This window comes from Acaromyces ingoldii, assembly GCF_003144295.1.
Source record: "Acaromyces ingoldii strain MCA 4198 unplaced genomic scaffold FA10scaffold_4, whole genome shotgun sequence".
In the NCBI taxonomy this organism is placed as follows: Eukaryota; Fungi; Basidiomycota; class Exobasidiomycetes; order Exobasidiales; family Cryptobasidiaceae; genus Acaromyces; species Acaromyces ingoldii.
The window spans coordinates 1,721,301-1,742,702 of record NW_020290250.1 but is presented as its reverse complement, the minus strand read 5'-3'; the positions used below and the strand labels follow the sequence as shown (position 1 = coordinate 1,742,702).

Below are 21,402 nucleotides of genomic sequence, written 5' to 3'. Positions count from 1 at the left end.
ATGCACTCCCGACTGGTTCCTGGTCACCATGCGAGGTCAGACGCAAATTCCATCCGTGGGCGTCCACGAGGTCAGATTTTCAAGGCAGACGCGCAGTGTCGCGGCAAAATTCTTGTTCTCGAAAATGAAATGCACGTTGGCGTCGTTCGCGAGGGCGTCAAATATAAAAACGATGTTCACTCATCGAGCTGCTGACTACTGCTGCTTTGATGCTGCAGGACGCTGCTCTGCTACCTGGAATTTCGTCTTTGAATGAACTACATGTGATTGAAAACGAGACAGTGTAAAGCTCGGGTATTTGAAAAGATTCGACGGCTTTACATCAGAGAGCCAGCCCGAGCCCGTGGTCTTGTACCGCGCGAGTCTCCTCTTCTCTCGATAGCCACCGATCGGGCGCCAGGAGCAGAATGGCATCGAGGAATGTATTGAAACGGGCAGCGTATTGCTTCGGATCAATAATTGTTGGGCCTTCGGCCGTCGCTGAGGCTGCCAGCACCCCTCCTGCTCCCGCGGTAGCTCCTCCTAGACCGGCCACGCCGAGACCACCTGCTTGCGTAGACCCCCCAGACCCGCTCGTGCCTCCCGCGCCAGTCGAGGTCGCACCGCCGCCCACGATCTCACGTACGCCCGCACCAGTCGCAGCTCCCGCTGCAGCACCACCGAGCTCCTTGAAGAAGCTCTCCGCTCTCTTGCCCAAGGTGAATGTGCGAATAAAGTCGATGATGCCCACGCGAAGCACAGGTTCTTCGTCGGACACGCCTACGACCAGGCTGTAGTCCATGACGTCGCACGAAGCCAGAAACATTGAGTCTGCAAGGGTGAAAGGGAGCTGTGAGCAAGAAAAAGAAAGAAGATGAAGAGACGCCAATAGACGCACCATGATAGAGAGCCTCCCTGAGACGCCTCTTCGCGCTCTCGTGGAGGAAAAGCGGATCCTTTGATGCGAGCAAATTGCCATCCTGCAGCACGATCTGATGCGAAGACGTAGACATGGGTGCGGCAGCAACTGCGGCAGCTGTCGCCGTCGTCAAAGACGCGTTGGGCCCACTCGTGGAGGCATTGGTAGCTGAAGCAGAGGAAGACGAGGGGACAGTCACAAAGCGATTGCGAAGGGCACCCTTGAGGTCGTAAATCCTTGCCATGGGTGCGTTCGCAAAGACGTTTTCCGTCACTGCGCAGTCGAGCTTGATGTTCTTGCCCGTCTGCGGATTACGCACAGTAAGCTTGTAGACCCCCAAGATCTTTGCCAGCGTCGTCGGCCTGTTCTGGAAGATGACGTCTGACAGGAAGCCAAAGTAGGCTGTAGCATTGTTTGCCCACGCATCCATCTCGGCCCGCGAGAGTGACTTGATGATGAATCGGTCATCGAGCGTCTTCATCATCGTCGCTCCACTCTTGCCTCCCGTGCAGTCGAGCCAGTTCCAGCAGCGTGCCAGCGACTGGACAAAGCTGTCTTGGCACCCACAGGCGTCACGGAGGGCGTCAAACTGTTCGGTGAAGAGGACCCTAATGGAGAAGCGGGAATCGCCGCTGGAAAAGGCGAAGCTCAGATGCGCCGACTCCGTCTGCCGCATCGCCAGCTCTTGCTGCCTCTCTATGCTGAGCCCCTGCCCGCTTTCTCCCAGCCCGTGCGAGTCCCTCAAAGACTGAAGCCTCGAGGCGTAGGTGGACGAGTGGAGCGTGAAAGCGATCAGGCTGCTGGGCTCGTCTTCCCGAAGCACGACAAGGGGCGAGTCGGAGAAGAGGTGCTCGGACGCCAACATAGGGTACTCGATCAACGGGAGTTGACCCACACCCTTGCCCCAAAGGGAAGTGATGGTCTTGAGAAGCGAGCCTCTGGTCGTGCCCGCGCCATCGTCACTTGACCTCCAAGAAGCTGGCAGTGTGCCCGAAAGGAGCGAAGACACCGTCACCTCAGCTGCCGTCTGCTGCTTAGCCTCTTGCTTCTGCAGCTGGGCCTGTTGGTCTTCGAGCCTCTTCCGCTCCGCGCCGTCTTCGGTGATGTGTGCCACGTCCGGCCCTTGCGAAGATGATTGCGAAGCCTTCGAATCGGTTCCCGCTACTGGAACTATTGGTTCGAGCGTGTCCGTCTTCGCCATTGCAGTGGACATCTCATCATCTGCAGCATCCTCCTCGTCTGCCTCCTCTCCCTTGGCGTCGTCGTCGTGCCGTTCCTCTTCGAGACCCTGAAGCTTCTTCTTGGCGCCCTTTCCGATATGGACTTCCTCTTCTTCCTCATCGTCATCGTCTCCGACCGCGTCCCTGACATTTCGGTACACCTGGACCTTGGCTTGTGACGCGCCCACTGGTCTGGCTCGTCTGGCACGCACAGCCATGAGCTGTCTCTGCCTCTCGCGCTCGCGCTCCGCTTCTCGATGCAGGTTGTCGAAGCGACGCGCAATCGTCGATACGCGATTACTGGCTTGGCTAGTGGAGACGGGAAGCCGACTATTCATGCTGGTATGACTGTTCCCAGACGTTGACGAGTTGAGTTCAGGTCGACGGTTTCGATTTGCCAGCGTTGTCTGCTGCCCAGCTGAAGATCGCCGGACCACACCCGGACGCCGGAGAGCAGAGGTAGCGTTTTCGACGTCACTTTCCGCACTCGAAGCTTGTCCAGCCGCCAATGTCCCACGGATGGGGCGGTAGCTGCTCGGGGGTCCTTCTTTCTTACTTCGATGAAGGTGGCTTCCAGATGCCAGTCTCCTCTGTGTCGCTTTCTGGCCACTCGCACCTCCGGTCCATGAAGTCGTGTCGCTCTCCGAGCCTTTGTCTAAGGAACTGGAGACAAGCCTGGATGTCCTAGGGACGGCATCTGCGCTCTGTCGAGCTCTGGGCAGCATCGAAGGTCTGCGAGTCTCAGAGGCAGCCGCTTTCTTGCTTCCGTCTGGATCTGGTGAAGTCTTTGCTTCCGAGGACGAAGAGTCCTTCTGATCGTTATCTTCCTTCTTTGTCCCAGGCAAGGCTGAAGCTGCCTTTCTCTCTGCCTTTCGACGACGCCATGTCGCAGGTGCACTCTCGCTCTTTGCGTCTGTCGAGCCTCCTTCGTCGGTCACCTCAAGAGCTCGCGCGAGCGCAGACGTGCTGGGAATGCTGCCGCTGTCGGTCATTCTCGTCGGACGTGTGGGGGATGAGACTGCGCTTGTCGATGCTGGTGAGACGGCAGCAGACCTTGGAGGACCTGCGTCGTAGCCATTGTCCGTCGATGAAGTCAGCGTCATAGACGAAGCAAGCGGCATGTGCTGCTCCTTCTCCTTTTCCCTCTCCTGGAACAGCCGCGAGAGGTGCTGCGTCGTGAGCCTGCGGGCATCGCGTTCAGGCGAAACGAGGTTCCTCTTTTCAAACTCGCGCAGGAACACGTCCCAGCGTACCACCGTCGCTTGAAGCCGACTGCGGACGATGTTGAGAGCTAAGACGTCTGTGGGTCCCGAATTACGACAGGTTTCCGCGAGGAATGCCTCGATTGCCTTGCGATCCTCGTCGGCTCGATTCTTGGCCTCATCGAGCTCTTCGCAGGCAATTTGCGTGCGAGTTTTTTCTGCGGGGGCATGGCCTGTGGATTCTGACTCAGATGTCGCGCCTGCGTTTGTGCTGGATGCCGCCGCCACTGCCGCTGCTGACGCTGACGAGGTAGATGCACCAGAACTGGAGATTTCCCGCTGAAGCGCGCCGAGACGGGCGATGACACTGTTCCAGTAGCTTGCATTGCGCTCCTCGAGTGTGCGCACCTCTTCGAGCTTCAGTCGACAGTCGACGTCTGGCCGTGGCAGAGGCTTCTTGAGCGGAGGAAGAACGACATCGCGGACAGTCAGGTCTCGATCCCTGTGAAAGCGAATCGCAAGGTTCTTTAGCGAAAAGAAGCGGACGCAGTCGGCGTAATAGTCATGCGAGCACGCCAACGGACTCGCTTTTGTTCCACTGCCCGTACTTGGATCTTCCCTGGTGGCCTCGCTGCAGCTGAGCTTTTTGTTGCATCGGTAGAAATGTAGTTCGAGATACTTTGCAAAGGACAAACTCCAAGTCTCGTCCGATGCCGGCGTCACTGGGGTAGCCTTTTCGCACTTCTTGCAGTATGACCACATGAGCAGCCTATCCTCTTGACCGGGAACCGGACACACGAATCGCTCCAGCACGACTTGGACCCTGGTGCCGTTGTGGATGAATGACGAGTAGTGCACGCCCCTGGGACGCCCGCAGCCTCGAGCCGAGCAGAGGACACTGCTCTCGGCACACGTTCTCTCGAGATACTGTCCCAGCGTCTCGTCACCGGGGCCGTAGAGCTGACAAGCCATCAGCCTGGGTCCAAGGCACGGCCTCTGCTCGGAGGACAACAGCAATGAGCAGAGGACGCCGATGCGTTGCAATCTCGTCGAGTCGGTCGTGGATGTGAAGTTTTGGCTTCGAAACTCCTCCCACTCTCTCCGAGCAGCATCTCGACGTACCACAGCGCGGTCGAACTTTGGCTGTCGCTCCGAAGGCTTTTTGAGCCCTTGACCGTGATCCCCGACTGCGTCGTCCGACGAGGGCATGGCCCTGTGAGCGCGCGCCAGCCTGACCACATCTCGATGGCTTTCTCTGACCCTGACAAGGGGCAAGGGAGGCGTGATTCGCACCGCTGCGCTCGAGCTGAGGACAGCGTCTTTAAAGGGAAGAAGCGCTTCCTTGATTTCCTCGTCGTCGTCTTGGAAGCTAGCGTCACCATCGTCATCAATGATTCGCGTCGTGTTCGAGCTTGGATCGACACATGAGCGCGTGCCCTCGTCTCGATTAAGGCGCTCTTCAAGGCGCAAGTTGTGAGCCACGTAGGTGAGTAGCAGCACGATTGCTTTGATCTTTGCCAGCACCTCCAAGCTAGCGCCCCTCAACACGATGCTACAGCCCAGCGAGGTGGCATTACCAGCCGTCGAGAAGCGCATATACGTCTTTCTGGTCCCAGGCCCCCTTGCACGCTGGTTCTCGAATGTCTCGACATCGAAGCTTGCGCATCGGCCCAGGCGGGGCTCCAGCGCCAGTCGATCGATCGAAGGGATAATGTCGGCCTGACAGCATCGGCTAATGGCCTGCACTGCACTTTCCTTGAGGCTCCAGACTACGATGACGCCAGCTTCTTGGAACATATCGAGGGCAAGCCTGGACACCGACTCCTTGACGACGAGGATGTTCGGCCGAAGCTGCAGGATACGGGCGACAAGAATCCTGGTGAACTCGTGCTCCTGCGCCAACAACGGTTCCAGGCTCAGATATTGGCCTCTGGACTGGTGAAAGTCAATGGCAAAAGTCACGACCATGACGCGGGGCGAAGAGAGGGGGAGGGCTTTCATCATGCGCTTGGTGGCGACTTGCTTTGACAAGACGAAGCCTGGATTGTTGAAGATAGAGAGAGAGAAGACAGGTCAGCCTCATATCTGTGCAGGCGAAAGGAGAGGAGACAACCTACCATCTACGTAGCGACAGTCTTGAATGGCGCCGCCAGGGTTGCGCTTGATCTTGATGTACTGACGGATGTCCATGCTCTCGCCCGCTTTCGGGTTTGGGTGGATGTTGCGGGCAACGCTTACGGCGAGGGGCAAGAGTGTGCGGTGCCACAGCTTGGCTCTGGGGATGCATGCGGTCCTCAAGCTCTGCTCGAGGAGCTTGGACAGGTGAGCGTGACTGCTGGGCTCCAAAAGCGCCTCAGAAGCAATCGTCGCTGCTATTCGTAGATTGCCCTTTGAGCCAGGGTCGAGACCGAGGCCAGGGCCGGGCCGACTCTTGAGTCTAGACCTCCTGTACGCACGCAAGGCGGCGTCCGAAACCAAACGGCTCCTGGTGTCAGACGAAGCATCGTAATTGTGACCCGCCGGCGGCGTGGTTGCCGCTGAAGGGGCCGAGGAGGGAGGTGGCGATGAGGAGACGTCTTTCTCCTCGAGGCTGGGAAAAGGCTTGAGGACGGAAGACGTGGACGAATTAGCACCCATGGCGGCAGTAGTGGCCACCGCCTGCGATGCTTGCACTTTAGCCTTGGGCTGTGAAGGTGCCTCTTCGCCCTTGGCGGTCGAGTGGGGCTTGCTGCTGCCAAAGGAGGCCTCCTCGTCGAGATTCGTCGTCACGCGATCTTCTTCGCCCAACTTTGCGCGAAAGGGCGCGGGCTCATCGGTGGACGGCCTGCTCGAACTCTCATCGTTGTGATCAACGGCGTTTCCCAAGGGCACCGTGGGCCTTCGAGGCATACCACTCGAAAAGAGATTGTTTGCAGCAAACTGAGCCTGGGGACTCTGCAGTTGTGCCTCGAGAGGTGCACTGATCATGCCCTTGTCGGGTGCCTTGGTCGTCATTTGCTGCTGTTGTTGAAGTGCAGTCTGGGCGGCGTGGTTGAGATGCTGCTGAAAGAGACTGCTGGCCGAGTCGACTCGCTTGCGCGCATACGTCGTCGCCACCGTCTTCATCGACGGGCTCGAGGGCGACCATTCGGACTGCATCGACGACGAGCGCATTCCTGCTCTCTCGTACTCGGACAGCATTCGGAGGCAGTAGTCGCACACGCGCACCGAGCCCGCAAGACCAAAACGCGAGCCGGCAATGATGTTGGATGCACACCGGGAGCAGTAGACCTGTCCACAGATCCTGCAGTGGTGTTTACGTCGAAAGGGGGTGAAGTAACTCTGGCACTGCCGACACTCCTTTACGTTTTCGTCTGGCATCCAAAAGGCGCGAGAGAGGACGGCGCCCTCACCCCTCATCCTCCTGAAAGCCTCTGCACTCGTGCTAAGCCCACCGCCACCGCCGCCACCAGCAGCGGCAGCACCAGCGCCCACAAATGCACCAGCAGGGCCCCGACTGGCGTCATTGAAAGCCTGGTGATGATGACCCTGCGCATGCGCAAACACAAGGTGTGCCTCGCTGTTGACCTCGGACCTTGGTCGGCGCGACGAAGAAGAGTGAATGGAGCGTGTATCATCGGCGAGCGTCTCCTTGGACAGCGGGAAGCCTGGGATGACCGAGATGCGACCGTCATTGGCTGACGCTGTTGCGTTTGTGCCTGGGCCGCGATGCTGAGCCATGGCGGCGGCGGCTGCCGCTGCTGCCTTTGACCGTGCAATTCTCGCATTGTCCACGCCACTCTTGCGCATCAGCTCCGTCAGCACGTCATCCTCATCCTCGTCCCTGCCGCCATTCATATCGTCCTCGTCGTCCTCATCGAAATCGCTCCGTGCGTGTCCCGCGATAGAAGCATCGTCGAGGGCATCGACGTGGTGCAGCCGGGTCGGCTTGAACGAGGCCGACTTCAGGGCGTGTGCAGACGCAGTCGATGTGACCGCAGGCGCTCCGGTGGAGGAACGTATTGCAAAGGTCGGCCTGGAGCGATGGCTTTGACGCCGCTCTGAGGTCGCGTCCGAAGACGGGGGCGGCATCGCTCCAGCTGGCGGAGTCGCAGCCAGCGAGGCCGATGCAGACGCCAATGATGTGGTTGCCGGGGTGGCGGTCGAGGCTGGAATTGTCGTAGCCGTCGCCGTGGCAGTGGCTGTGGCAGCGCTCTTGCTGCTGATGCGACCCACCGAGGACGCCCGGCTCTGTCGATCGATGTCAGGCGAGCGTCTCGCCGCAGCGGCCAGGAGCGCATCGTCGTGCCGCAAGTTGCTGTTGCCTTGGCTGCTGCTGCTGCTAGCTGCGCCATCATCGCCCGAGGACCCAAGCGCGCTCCTGACACGGGATAGGAGCGAGCCAAGCGCAAAGGTCGAGTCCTCTCTCTCGTCATCCTGGGGCAGAAAGCCAAACGACGTCAGCTCCATCTCTGGCTTTCTGGGCCCTCTGGCGGCCGCGGCGAGCGCAGCGATGCTGTCCTGTCCTTTGCTCTGCTCCCGGCAGTAGTCGTCAGCGGTGGAATCCAGAAATAAAAAAAATAGGAGACGCGTCCAGCCGCGCGCATTGACCACCTGCATCTTTCCCTCCATCTCAACACTTTTCCTGGGGACGCGCAAACAGCAGAGAAGAGAGTGCCCCTAGATCTAATTATTCTATCTACTGTTCCTGTTACAGGCAGAGAGGCATGCTTGCAGAACTCTATCACCTTCAACCCAGTCCTTGACGTGCACTAGCTTTGTTTTGTTCTGAAGCCAGTCATCGACCGTGTCGCTGACCAGGTGAGACAGACCGATGCGTTCGAGCGTCTTTTTGAGGCCCGCGGCATCGCCCAGCAGCAAGCCATAGTCGGCCTCGAGGAGGCATGGAAGGTCGGTGTTGCTGTCTCCCGCGTAGAGGACCATGATGCTGTCCCGGGATCTCGCGTTGAGCAGTCGCTTCATCTCTCTGAGCTTGTGCGAGCCGACGCGGATGCCCGACAGGCCCGGAGCGCCCACATCGTTGCTCTTCGTCAGCCGACCGGTGCCCCTCTTTGTGTCGCTGTCGAGCTCGACCTCGTTTGCGCAAATCGTCGTTGGATGCGTGCTCTGTCCGAGAGCTGCACGTATGAAGCGTGCGGACCAGCCGACGCTGATGATGTGGTGCTCCACCTCTTCCGCCGCCAGCCGCTTGGCTGCCGCCTCGGCCCAGCCGTTCCTCAGCGTCACCTGTCGCCGCGCGCGTTCGTCCATCTGCTCAGGATCGAATCCTTTGAAGAGGCCGCCGTCTTCGATGCGCGCTTGGCTCCGCAGCTCCACGTCGTCCAAGCTGTCGAGAAAGGCAAGCTGGCCGTCGAGTGTGTCGCGCGGTCGATCGAACTGCCGCTCGTGCTCCTCGAGATCCCGCTTGTACTCGTCGCCGTACCACCCGAAGTGCGGACCAGCATGGGTTCCATCGGGAGGCGCGATGCATGCGAGCGTGTCGTGCGCCGAAATCGTCTCGTCCCAGTCAAGGAACAACACGAGCTTCGATGCAGCCATCGTCGTCGTGGGGGAGCGAAAGGATGAAAGATCTAACTAAGCAAAGGGCCAAACCAAGTGGAGGGCGAAAGCATTCGCGGATTTTAGTCGCAGTTTCTTCTTGCGTGTTGTTCCTGGACGGTTCGCGTTCTGTTCTTTTGGACTGGGTTTGCGCATGACAGATGACTCGAGTCGGAGCAAGAAGAACGGCGTGCTTCTCTCCTACACCTTCCTTACTGCACACATTCACGAACATTGCTGGTGACTGCTGCCCAGGACCATGAACGACCAACGAGAGCTCGGCGAGCTCGTCGCCGACCCAGCCGCCTCGCCCGCGCCTCTTCCGGGGCCCTTTGTGGGCAAGCACGTCACGCTCGTCGCGTTTGACCCGCCAGTACATGGCCCGCCGCTATTCGAAGAAATCAAAAACGCTCCCCAGCTGTGGGACTACATGCTCTCCGGGCCCTTTCAAGACGCCGGTGCCTACGTTGCTGCACTGCACCGCATGCTCGAGACGCTCAACTTGTATGCCATCCTCGACAACCATGCCCCGCAGCCAGGCCTCGCAGTAAAGGGTCACCTGGCCCTGATGCGCATGGACCTGCCCAATCGCGTAGGCGAGGTCGGCACCGTCCTCTTTGCGCCCTCGTTCCAGCGGAGTATCGGGTCGACCGAATGCATCTTCTTGGTCATGCAGACTGCATTCGAGGACCTCAAGCTGCGCCGCTTCGAATGGAAATGCAACAGCCTCAACGTCGCTTCCAACCGTGCGGCCCTGCGGCTAGGTTTCACGTTCGAAGGCACCTTTCGCAAGCACATGCTCCTCAAGGGCAGGAACCGCGACACAAACTGGTACAGCATCATCGATGACGATTGGCCCATCCTCAAAGCCGTCTTTACAAAGTGGCTGGCAGACGATAACTTCGACGACGGCAGGCAGAAAAAGAGCCTTGCAGAAGTCCGCCAGTCACTGCCTTGAACTAGACTCAACAATCCCTCCTTCATTTGTATGCACAATCGTATTTCAAGCTTTAGATTTCCCTCGGATGGTCGAGAGCCCCTTACTATCACTGCTACTGCTTTTACTGCAAGTCGGAGCTCGCGTGGAGCGAGATGTCAAAGGAGTCCCGGAGCAGCTCTTCGAGCTCACGGACGTGAGCGTGCTTGTTGCCCGTCGCCACAGATGCGTACGGCGGTCTTGATGCAAGAACGGCGAGCGAATCCCTGTGGTGCTCCGAGTGTCTGCACACAGTCCTCCTGTAGATCAAAGAAGAGAGAAAGTTGGTGAGTCATAGAAAGGAAAAGAGTCAGAAGAGCAAACACTCACAACCTCGGCTGAACGTATCCGAACCAGCCACCGTTCAGAGGCTCCTCCTGGCTGAAGCAGATGGTCGAGTTGGGGTACGTGTCGATGGCCTTGCGGACGTCGTCGAAGGGGAAGGGCGCAATCTGCTCCATTCGCGAGATGGCCACATTGTCGATCTTGTTCTCGCGTCGGTGCTTGAGCAGTGCATAGTAGTGCTGTCCCGTGCAGATGATGTGACGCTTGATCTCTTCAGGCGGCACCAGTGCATCCTGGCCCTCGGTGTGGTGAGGCTCAGGAATGAAGCGGATGAAGCCCGAGCCGGGCTCCATGTCCTTGAGCGTGGAGCGAGCCTCGGGGTGACGAAGGAGCGACTTGCTGAAGAAGTGAATCAGAGGCTTCCTGAAGTCACGGTGGACCTGCCTGCGCAGGACGTGGAAGACGTTGGAGGGGATCGATGGGTAGACGACGGCCATGTTGCCGTCCTGGTGCTGCCGCTCCATCTTCTCCGGTGGAGGGTAGACGAAGGGGTTGTCGTCAACGAGCTGAAGGAAGCGCTCGGGTCGGCCAGACGAGTGCTCGGGTCCTTGACCATCGTAACCGTGGGGCAGATTGAGAACGAGACCACTCCTGGCGAGCCACTTGCGCTCCTGGGACGCGATAAACTGATCGATGATGCACTGGGCATTGTTGGCAAAGTCGCCGAATTGGGCCTCCCAGATGGTCAGATTGTGGGGGTCCACCAAGCTAAAGCCCAGCTCGAAACCCAGGCAACCAAACTCGGACAGGCTCGAGTTGCACACGACAAATGGTGCTTGGTCCTTTTCGACGTTGTTAAGAGGCACGTAGATGTTCTCGGTCTTCTGGTCGTGGAGGACGGCGTGGCGCTGACTAAACGTACCTCGCTCGACGTCCTGACCACTAACACGGACATAGTACTTTTCCATGCAAAGCGTGCCAAATGCGAGAGCCTCTGCAGTGCTCATGTCGATACCCTTGCCCTCGTCGATGGTCTTGAGGCGCGTCTTGAGAATACGGCTGAGGTTGCGGTGGACTTCGAAGTCGTCGGGGTACGACGAAATCGTCCTACCAACGTGCTTGAGCGTCTCGACGTCCACGCCCGTATCCTTGTGGTCAAGAATCTGCTCGGCGAGCTCCTTAGGGCTGGGGAATCCCTCCCAAGCGCTCGAAAGCCATTCACGCTCGCCCGGCTCGTAGCTCTTGCTCTTCTCGGCCGCCTCCTCCAGGAGGCCCCAGACCCACTTCTTGTGCTCATCGATGTCCTTCTGAGTGAAGCTGCCTTCTTCGACGAGCTGTTTCGAGTACTGGGTCAAGGTCGTCTCCTGGTTGCTGATGGCCTCGTACATGCGTGGCTGGGTGAAGCTTGGCTGGTCAGTCTCGTTGTGACCGTGACGACGGTAGCAGACGAGGTCGATGACAACATCCTTCTTGAACTTTGCACGCCAGTCGGCGGCAAGCTGGTGAACAAAGGTGACAGCCTCGACATCGTCACCGTTGACGTGGAAGATGGGCGCGTCAATGCTCTTGGCAATGTCCGAGGGGTAAGGGGTCGATCGAGCGAAACGGGGATCGGTGGTGAAACCAATCTGGTTGTTGACGACGATGTGGATGGTACCGCCGGTGGCGTAGTTTGGCAAGTTGTACATGCCCATTGTCTCATACACGACACCCTGACCGGCAAAGGCGGCGTCACCGTGCATCAGGAGGGCCATCGACGTCTCATGAGCCGTGTCACCGGCAAAGTCCTGCAGGGCGCGCGTCTTACCCAGCACGACTGGGTCCTCTGCCTCCAGGTGCGAAGGATTGGCGACGAGCGAAAGAGCCACCTTCTTGCCCGAGGGCGTGGGGCGAACGTAGTTTGCGCCGAGGTGGTACTTGACGTCACCACCTCCCTCACCGTCATCGTCGGTGCCAGCAAATTGGTTGAGAATACCCTCGATTGGCCTCCTAATGACATTGGCAAGCACGTTGAGACGGCCTCGGTGAGGCATTCCGATGGTGATGGAGTTGACACCGTAGTCGACGGATCGGTCGATGAGCGTCTTGACGCCAGGAATCAGAGACTCGCCACCTTCGAGACCGAAGCGCTTCTCGTTGGGGTACTTGCTGGAGATGAAGCGCTCGAAGCTGTCGGACCAGATGAGACGGTCGAGGATCGTTCGCTTCTCCTCAATCGAGTACTTGAATGGCTCAGGCATCTCGATCCGCTCACGCAGCCAGTCACACTTTTCCCGGTCGGGAATGTGGACGTACTGGATGCCAATGGCCTCGCAGTACATGCGCTTGCACGCATCGATGATCTCGCCAATCGTCATCTTCTGCACACCGTGCTTGACAAAGTTGGGCAGCAGACCAGGGCCGAGGCGCATCTCGCGCGAGAGGTCCGACTGCGACCAGCCGTAGTGTTCAATCTTGAGCTCATCGGGCGTCGTCTCCTCAGTCAGACCGTTGATTCCCAGCGGGTCGAGCTTCGCGATGCGGTGGCCTCGCACCTGGTAGGCACGCACAAGAAGTTGCAGCTGGTGGAAGCAGGGTGGGTTAGCTTGACTTTCGCAATCTGTCAAGGAAGGAATAACGAGCAACTCACCTTGAGATGGTCGTCGATGCTCTCGCCACTCGACACGGCGCTCGCGTCAATCGGTGGTGCATCGATGGGCAGAGGCATTAGAGAAGGAGGCAGACGGAAAGAGTCTTGAGACTGAAGTCCCTGGTCGAGTCCTCTGAAGTAGATGTCCCAGCTCGAGTGGACCTTGGCCGGGTCCTCCTGCCAGAGCCTCCTCATGGATTCGATGTAGTAGGCATTGTTGCTCGACAGGAAGCTATCATTGGGTGACGGTGCGTTGGGTTGTGCCGGCGCCGGGCTTGCCTGGGGGAGAGTCCGGGTTGCATGGAGCTGACGGAGCGTGGCCGGCGTCGCCGACACAGGGCGCGCGAGGGCAGCCCTGGCCAGCGAGGACGAGCAGCAGCGTCTGCCAAGGGTGTGAATCATTGGACTGTGCGAACAGGAAGAAGAGCCGTCGAGAACAAGGATCCGTCAGCAAAAGCACTGTAGTGGCGTGGCACAGCAACACTCACGCTTTTCGTTTCTCCTTTTGGTCTCCTTTCTCAGGACAACCAAAAACAAACGATTGGTTTCGACTCTGTTTGATTCAAGCCGCCACCCAAGAGAGATTGAGTGCAGCGTGGGGTGCAAGAGCGGGTGGAGTCAGGTGGGATGTGGTGAAGTTCGCAGAAGCAGAGAGGGTGCAGGGTAGGTACCAGAATGACGCGCCAAAAAAGCTTCACGTGGCCTCCGATGTCGGACTTGAGCGCCCGTCAGCTCCGATCTTACGGTTACGCCCTTGGTCATTGGGCGGCTTCGCTCAAGCCCAGCTTCCCCTAGCTCCCCTTGCCGACTCTCACGCCACCATCCGGCTCTCGAAAGTCCAATTGAGGACACTGGTTGGGATGTAAATTTGCCAGAGTGGTGATGTACAGGATGTTTGATGCTAGGAATATTTTACAATGCCCGTTGTGCGTTACACGCGCTCGACCAAGACGCTTCCCTTCATGCCATGAACGGCAACGTCCCTCACAGCAACTTTCAGGGCAGTGCCCGACTCCGGTGCCGGCTCCCTTTGGCCCCACATACACTCAACAGGTAGTCCGGTATCGAGGATCTGAACGCGGACCCTCGCCTGGAGGTCCATCGCAACTCGAACGTCTGGCAAAGTGACGAGGGCGTCGAGTGGGCCCAAGAGCGGCGAGGTCGGCTCGCTCTCAAATACTCTAGCAAGCTTCATTGTCATCCAGAAGCGCTGCGAGGACCGCTCGAGGGCACGGTGCCAGGCATCCATACGGACGATGCGGGGAATGTCGGCGCGGATCGTCTCGCGATCAAATGGCAGCTTTGCGCCAGCCAAAGCTGCTTTGATCTGCCAATGGGCCACGAGATCGGGATACCGTCGCAGCGGGCTGGTAGCGCGGACATAGCCGCTTTTCTTGAGCATGTCGTCCGATGGGTGTTCTAGCTCGGCCAATGTACCGATGCCCATGCTGAAATGCTCGCCCGGCACGTCGCTGGCCGAGGCTGCACTGATCCTCACTCCGGAGGCAAGAAGGTCCCGATAGCCAACGATGCCTTCATCGTCTTTCATCCTCTCGAGCTTGGCGAGGTCTTCTGCAGCCGAAGGCTTCGCCTGTGTTCGAAAGTAGAGGGGGAGGTCGTTTGCAGACGCATAAATGCTCGCGATCCGACCGGCCAAGATCATGAGCTCAGCCACCATGCCTCTCGATTTTGTCTGGCTGGGGCCGATACCCGCTTCGACAAGCGAGGGCTTGATGATATTGATCTCTGGGTATCCTCTCGAGATGGAGTAAGGACCGTCATTGTCTTGCAGAGACGAATCTCCCAGGGTCGACGGATCAGGAGAGATATGGGCGCTGGCTCGAAGGTAGGGCGCCACGAAGGCACCTCCGACTACTTTTCGCCTCTTCTCGAGCTTGCAGGCGATGTCAAAGACTTGGTTTAGTCTTCTTACCTCATCATCCTGGGCTTGAGAGCCTAGAAGCTGGTCCACGGCGTCGTACGAGGTCACTCGGACATCCTTGAGCCACGCAAGCCCTACATTCACGTCCAAGACTTCGGCAGTCGAGAGTTTCATCTTGGCACTGAACTTCAGCCCCTTCTTGGTGCCTTTGCCTAGCCCGTGAGGCTCGATGAGTGGCTGGGGAAGGAGCGGATGGGTTTCGTTGACCAGGTAGACGCTGCTGTGCTTTTTACGAGCGTCGCGGGCCACGCCGTCGCGCGGACCGAGACTGGCCGTAGGGTCAGCGATGACAATGTGGAGCCAGGGGACGTCCGGGTCCGATGTTGCTTCGATGCCGACACCGTCGTCGAGCTCCTGTGCTGAAGCGTCGTCAATCACAAAAATGGGGCAATCGAGCTGCTCTCGCTTTCGATCGCCGTCCAGGTCCACGAGAGCTGGTTTGCTCTTTGCCGTTTCTGAAGGCGTATCCTTGGGAAAGAGGATCTGGAATTCGGTCTCGAGCGTGGTCAGGTCTTGCGATGGTGCAAGCTGACCCACTCTGATCAGGAAGTCGCACACCGCAGCCTGGGTCTGAGACAGCCCGACCACATCTGCAAGCGCAGCCGTCGGTGGCTCTTCGTCGTAAAGGTGGGGCGTGGGAGGCAGCTTCTGTGCCAGGCCACATCTTTTGACGAGGAACATGGCGAGTGCGCTGTAGTGGTCGCCCTGCAGTGTGCGGCGTTCGCCCAAGGTGGCCCTGAGAAAGTCAAAGATGACGAGGTCCTCCTTTGCCCACGCAACCTCCATCGCGCCCATCTTGGCTCCTGCCGGCTCTGTCTCGGCCCTCACGGTTCCCTTGCGCGATTCCATGATCCGGACAGCGCGGCTACAGAAGCCATCGATGACATCCTTTGCTTGAGCGCCCAATCCAGCTGCACCGCCCTCGTAGAGCTGACAGTCGTTGACCCACGTCTCGACGTCGCGCAAAGCCAGTCTGTCCCTCTCTGGTCGTTTCAAAAAGAGATTCGTCGTTCGGTGCGAGAGCCCATCGGAGATGAAGCGCCGCGGCTGACTCATGAGCAGCTGGTGCGTGGCCAGCAATATTGCCGGCGAGTCGGCTTCTTCATCGACCGATTCTGACCCAGTACTTTCCAAGAGCTTCCTGGCTACTTCGACCGTCGTCAACGTCTGCTCTTCAAGCGTTTGGCTCATGTCTTTCTCGTCTCGTTCGGCGAGATAGAGGGACTCAAAGGCCGGCATCAATCTCTGCCTCGCCGTCTCTGCCTGCCGCTGCAGTACCCTGATCCTCGTGCAGATCTGAGCCCGTGCGGTGAAGCGCGCCTCATCGAACGGCTCCTCAATAACCTCCTGTGTCGATGCGGTTGCTGGCGTCTGTGGCGAGATTGACGCGGCGTCCGCCAGCTTCGGATCGACGAAATCGATGAATGCTAATGCAACATCGGGCGCACGGAATACTTCCACGCTTCCCGTGGCGCCCACGACGAAGATTGCCTGTGAAGTACCTGAGACCGCCACGTTGCTCGGCGTTGGAAGGACAACACCAACATTTGAAGCTGAGTTCGACGAGCTCGACGTCCTCAGCTCCACAAAGTCGCCGGGCAAGACGTCGTCCAGCTCCCTCTTTCTCGTCTTTGAAGCTCGTCCAAATGCACCTCCGGGCCGTCTTCGAAGCTCTTCCAAGACAGACTCGTGCTTGGCAATTGTCTTCCAGAGCCCTTCTTCCATTGTTCGTTTCCTCTCGGCCAGCGCCTTGTTTGCTTCGTCGGACAGTGCCGGCCTTCCCGACGGTCGATGGCCATGCTGCTGCTGCTGCTGGCGCCCTTGCGCGCCCCTCCCGCCTGGTCTTCTCGGTGGCTTTCCCCTCGGCTCTAGTTTCGCCAAAGCCGCACTCGTCTGCAGTCCTCTCCGACCCACCACCGTCACGGCCAGCCTCTGCGCATTCGTCATCGTTGTCCTTGTCTCCTCACCTTCCAGGAAGATTGCTTTGCATAAGTGCTTTTTCCCCGACACATCTTTTTTTTCTTCTTTTGATTTTAGGTCGTGAGTGGAGAGCAGGCAGTTTACATAATCATAGCCGTCTCGGGGCCTTTTTTTGGGGCTGTTAGACTAATTGAGCGATGCCATTCTTTCTGTCGAGCACGGCGCATTTTTTTTTCCCTTTCTTCTCCTCAACCATTAGCAGAACCTGCTGCGCCCGTGCTGACGACATCCGGGGGGCAAGATGGCGTCAACGGCCTCGCGCAAGGTCGTGTCGTACAGCGACCTCGACATGGCTGCGGCGGCCAGCGCATCCACTTCTTCGCTGGCTCCCTCGGCTCCCTCGCTGGTTGCCTCCTCTGCGTCTGGCAAGCGGCCGAATTGGGACTCGTCGGGCCAGGCGCTGACGGCGAGCGCGAGCCGCAAGCTCAGGAAGCTCCTCAGTCTGGCGCGCGGTGGAAATGTCGAGCAGGTTGAGTCGATGCTGAAGAACGATGCTTCGGTCGCGGGCGCTCGTGTGAACGAGGAGCTCAAGGAGGCCATGCGTGAGGCACGCCGGGCGATGCGAGGCGAGGACGAGGAAGAAGAGGAAGAGGAGGAGGAGGGAGATGAGAAAGAAGAGTACGAGAATGACGACTTCGACGAAGTGAATGGGGGACACGGAGAAGTGGACGAAGAGATGGATGAGGGAGGCGCGATTGACTCGTTCGACTGGCAGGGTATCAATGGAGGAAGCGAGAATGGCAGTGGGCGAGCACTAACGCACCGGGAGATCTGGGACGACGATGCACTCAAAAACGCGTGGGATGCTGCCGTGGAGGAGTACGAGATCTTCCATCGCCGGCGGCAGGAGGCGCACGAGCAGCAGGAGGTTTCGCAGAAGAAGCGCAAACGCGAGAGTGCGCTGTGGTACGACAGCCCAGCGCCGGGGAGCAAAGCCGCCCTCGAAGCAAAGACAAAACAAGCGGACGAGGCGAGAGAGCTGGCCCGCCGCAAACAGGAGGCAAAGAAGCTGGTCAGGGATCTGGCCGCAAACGAGGCCACGCCTCCATTGAGCAAGAGCAACTTATCGGTGCCTCCCTCGCGACACCTCGCCAGCAATAGCTCGGCCTGGAAGCGTGCCTGCGCAATGGTTGCCCAGACGCCCAATCGCATTGGCCCGTCCCATACCTCAGCAGTGCCCTCGGCTGCTCCCTCGATGGCGACGGCGACGAGGCTAGCAGATCCCGTTGCAACGTTTGCATCAGCAGATGCACAAGCTGCTGCAGCACCGTCAACATCCACGCCATCAGCAATGTCAAAAGAAGACACATTGCAAAATCTCGCAATGGCTTGGTATTATGCCGGCTACTATCAGGCCCAAGCTCAAGCCCTCGTCGCTTCTTCATCCCCACAGCAGCAAGGCGAATGAATGTGTAACAATAGTCAGCACCCCTTCTCATCCATCCTCATCCTTTTTGGTCAAATCAACTTTATTTCATCATTAATGACCTAGGAGGTATTAGCGAAGGGGGAGAGAAGGGAGGCTTGAACTGATAATGGTGCGTAGCTACAAGAACGTCTAACTAGAGATGAAGGTAAGAGACACGGGGAGGCTGTGAGGTTCCGAGGGTGAGATCAGGGGGAGGAGGAAACGAGCGTGAAATGTATGGGGGTATCGTCTCGTTGTAGATCGGACCGTTGTGCGTGGATGATATGATACGATGCACATAAAGAGGCGAAACAATTAATTACTAGAGCCGGTCCAGTCGTGAACTCGCATTCACTGCGAGTGACTGACCCAAGGCTCAAATGCGCTTGCCTGCTGTTGCTGCTGTTGCGTTGAAGACTGGTGGTGGTGGTGGTGGTGTTGAAGATGAGGCTTGGTCGCGCTTGAAGACAGCGACAATTCGTAATTCGTTCCTAGCTCATCAGACGAGGGAGCTTGCCTCTTGACGATGGTTGACGACTGAAAGTGATGCTGCTGGCCTGCGTCCCTCGTCGAAGGCGTCGTGGGTCCGGTGGTATCAATGGTCGAGAAGCTGTTGTCGAATGATGCTTCAGCCTGCGAGACATCGCCTTGATGAGTCGATTGCTGCGACGAGGGCGCCTGCTGATCAGAGGAAGGGGCCTGATGGAGCCCTTGTTGAGCATGCGTTTGGTGCTGCTGGTGCTGCTGCTGGTGATGCTGCTGCTGTTGCTGCTGGTGCTGGTGCTGCTGTTGTTGCCACCACTGGTTACCGTTGTCCATGAACGAGCCCTGAGACCAGTGCAAGTTCATACCCTGCAGTCCGAGAGCACTCGCAGACGATGCGTCCTGGCCTTCGGAGCTTGCAACATCCTCGCGGCGCTGATCAACCGATGTGTACGCAAAGAGATTCGACGCATCGTGGCCCCTAGCTGCAAGAGCGCTATAGTGCGCCTGATGCATGTGGCCCTGTTGCTGCTGGTTGGACGGGTGCGGGTGGTGGTGCGACTGGCCTGCCGCGTCGAAGTTGAAGGAGGTGTTGCCGGGGTAGAGCTGGGCGTGTGGCGGCTGAGGAGCCGACATGTAGCCAGCAAACGAGGCATTGTGGCCCGCAATGTTGGTCGGCGATGAGGAGCTGGCGGCAGCGGCAGCGGCGAAGCCGGGATCGGCAAGGAGGCTGCTGCCAGTCAAAGGCGTGTAGATGCCGTACTGAGAATCAAAGCTGGCGACAGAGCCCTTGTGGTTGGCCGAGACGGCGGCAGCAGCAGAGGCTTGGGCAGCAGCAGCCGAGAAGTGGTTGCGGCGCATGTTGTTGTTCGTCACCTCTTGCATCAGCCACGAAGTCGCGTTCGAAGACGAGGGGCGACGCTGTTCCAGCTGCTCATTTGCCATGGTCCCATCGGCCATGAGAGTCGGGCTGGCGGCCGAGTTGGATGCCGAGGGCCTACCGCGCTTTCTGGCTCCAGAGACTGCTGACGCCGTCGAGACGGAGCGCGTCAAGGGCAGCGACCTCTTTCTCGACGCCAGTGCACTGTTCCTCCTTCGGCCTCCTGCTGCGCCCTCGTCGTCGTCATCAGCATTGGCAGTGCCGTTAGACGAGTCGACGTTGGTGGCTACCTGGTCGTTCTCAGACCAGCCATCGAGGGTGCTGACTGCCACCGTCATGGGCGTGTCCATGTCGACGCCGGCTTCGCGCATCTTCTCCTCTTCGCGCGCGATGCGGTAGATGTCGAGGAGCAGCTGCACCTTTTCGGCCCGCATCAGCGCGACGACTTCGGCCGTGGCGAGCTGGAGCCGGGCGACTTGGATCTTCGGGCTGCGGAGGATGGTGAGGAGCAGCTGGTGCCTCTCGGGCTTCATGAGGTGATCTGGCTCCTTGTGACGGACACCGGCAGGCCACCAGTCCGGCTTGCCCTCCTCGCCCTTGTTGTAGGGACACCTAGTCTGCTTCTTGGGTTCGATGATCTTGATCCACGCCTTTGCCACTGTCTTGCACATGCCCTGCTGCAGCTGGCTAAAGCGCAGCTCGAGGAAGGCGCGTCGAGCAGCCTCGTTGTTGAGCTTCGTTTCGAATGACACGTTGCCCGATGAGGAGGACCGGCCGGTAGACAGGCGACCAGAGGCAGTCGATGGTCTCGGTGGCATGTCGAGCGCACCTCCGTCGGTCGAAGCCGACATGGGTACTCCCAGACCTAGGCCTAGGCCCAGACTGTTGCTGCTGCCAATGCCAGACGACTTGTCCTGGAAGCGCGATTCGGTCGCTGAGTGCGGGTGCAGGAGGCTGTGGCCACTCTCGCGCTTGTATTGCTCATTGGCAACGTTGGTGTCGAGGGGCGAGATGGGCTTGCGGCCCGCACGCAGGCCAGTCGACGTTGATGAGCTCCTGCCAATTTTTGGTCGCCGAAGCCCCTGCTGCTGCTGTGTCATGTTGTTGTTGTTGTTGGTGCTCCCGTTGTTGGACATGCCATTGCCATGTGAGAGACGCGCTTGGCTAGCCTGCAGTGATGTGGCCTGGTTGGGGTCGGTAAACACGTCGTCGGCCTGGATCAGGGGCGTGATGGACCCCCGCATCGTGGCACCGTCCGTCGCAGCAGAGAGGCTGCCAGAGTCGTCGCCTTCGTCCTCTTCGTCTTCGTCGTCCTCGTCTCCCTCCAATGCTTCGCCCTCGAGTTCGCCGTCGGAACCGTCACCGCCTCGTGTCATTGGTGGTTTCCGCCGTCGCGATGCCTCACCGTTGTTGCCCTCAAGAACGAGTTTCTTGGCCTCGTCTGCGATGCCGCTGGTATTGAACCAGTCGTCGAGTCTACCTTGGAGTGCCTCGGACGCATATGTCTCGACGTCTCCACGGGCAGAGACCCACATGATGGCAAAGTGGCTGCCATTGATGTAGGCAGACTTGCCCAGTGCTCGCAGCACCTGGTCCCGCTTGTTTTTGTAGTGACGGTGCTGCCGTGACGGTGACGAATACGGCTCGATGCGCACAGGAATGCGCGGCATGGTGACAGCTTCGTCGTCGTCGTCGTCGTCGTCGTCGTTGTCAGTTCACGTTGTAAGGAGAGGAAAGGTGACAAGGAGATGCGACGGTGGCGAGGACAGCAAAGTCAGTCAAGGATAGGGGGTTCGTGGACGGAGAATGTCTTCTTGTTGTTCTCGGATTTCGATCGTCTATCAAGAATCAGTGGCAGCCAGAAGCTAGTAAAGCCGGACATGCGTCCGCCGCTGGGAGCGGCCTTGCTACACTGCTGGGGCAGGATTCCCCCTGACGGTTTTCTTCAATCCGTGCGTCTC

At 58.8% G+C, this 21,402-nt stretch overlaps 7 protein-coding genes across 7 annotated transcripts; 2 read left to right on the top strand and 5 right to left on the bottom strand.

The window, feature by feature from the left end:
* Window positions 1-201: 201 nt before the first annotated feature.
* FA10DRAFT_268119 (hypothetical protein) lies at window positions 202-7,858 on the bottom strand. Its single transcript, XM_025522190.1, has 3 exons — window positions 5,438-7,858; window positions 878-5,359; window positions 202-810 (listed from the first exon to the last, which is right to left on the bottom strand). The coding sequence occupies exons 1-3, from the start codon at window positions 7,767-7,769 to the stop codon at window positions 323-325; spliced, it is 7,302 nt and encodes a 2,433-aa protein (XP_025376787.1). The 5' UTR covers window positions 7,770-7,858; the 3' UTR covers window positions 202-322.
* A 32-nt stretch (window positions 7,859-7,890) lies between these two features.
* On the bottom strand, window positions 7,891-8,910 carry FA10DRAFT_268118 (hypothetical protein). Its single transcript, XM_025522189.1, has one exon. The coding sequence runs from the start codon at window positions 8,856-8,858 to the stop codon at window positions 7,995-7,997; it is 864 nt and encodes a 287-aa protein (XP_025376786.1). The 5' UTR covers window positions 8,859-8,910; the 3' UTR covers window positions 7,891-7,994.
* Window positions 8,911-8,937: 27 nt separating this feature from the next.
* On the top strand, window positions 8,938-10,141 carry FA10DRAFT_148315 (acyl-CoA N-acyltransferase). Its single transcript, XM_025518087.1, has one exon. It carries the CDS (start codon window positions 9,118-9,120, stop codon window positions 9,814-9,816), a length of 699 nt encoding a protein of 232 aa, XP_025376785.1. The 5' UTR covers window positions 8,938-9,117; the 3' UTR covers window positions 9,817-10,141.
* On the bottom strand, window positions 9,840-13,359 carry FA10DRAFT_268117 (putative KGD1-alpha-ketoglutarate dehydrogenase). Its single transcript, XM_025522188.1, has 4 exons — window positions 13,237-13,359; window positions 12,749-13,154; window positions 10,165-12,680; window positions 9,840-10,094 (listed from the first exon to the last, which is right to left on the bottom strand). Exons 2-4 carry the CDS (start codon window positions 13,148-13,150, stop codon window positions 9,920-9,922), a joined length of 3,093 nt encoding a protein of 1,030 aa, XP_025376784.1. The 5' UTR covers window positions 13,151-13,154; window positions 13,237-13,359; the 3' UTR covers window positions 9,840-9,919.
* A 137-nt stretch (window positions 13,360-13,496) lies between these two features.
* FA10DRAFT_302908 (RNB-domain-containing protein) lies at window positions 13,497-16,709 on the bottom strand. Its single transcript, XM_025525183.1, has one exon. It carries the CDS (start codon window positions 16,635-16,637, stop codon window positions 13,680-13,682), a length of 2,958 nt encoding a protein of 985 aa, XP_025376783.1. The 5' UTR covers window positions 16,638-16,709; the 3' UTR covers window positions 13,497-13,679.
* A 147-nt stretch (window positions 16,710-16,856) lies between these two features.
* On the top strand, window positions 16,857-18,326 carry FA10DRAFT_268115 (hypothetical protein). Its single transcript, XM_025522187.1, has one exon. The coding sequence runs from the start codon at window positions 16,912-16,914 to the stop codon at window positions 18,076-18,078; it is 1,167 nt and encodes a 388-aa protein (XP_025376782.1). The 5' UTR covers window positions 16,857-16,911; the 3' UTR covers window positions 18,079-18,326.
* FA10DRAFT_148300 (hypothetical protein) lies at window positions 18,127-21,385 on the bottom strand. The gene has a single exon (XM_025518086.1). It carries the CDS (start codon window positions 21,109-21,111, stop codon window positions 18,430-18,432), a length of 2,682 nt encoding a protein of 893 aa, XP_025376781.1. The 5' UTR covers window positions 21,112-21,385; the 3' UTR covers window positions 18,127-18,429.
* Window positions 21,386-21,402: the final 17 nt, after the last annotated feature.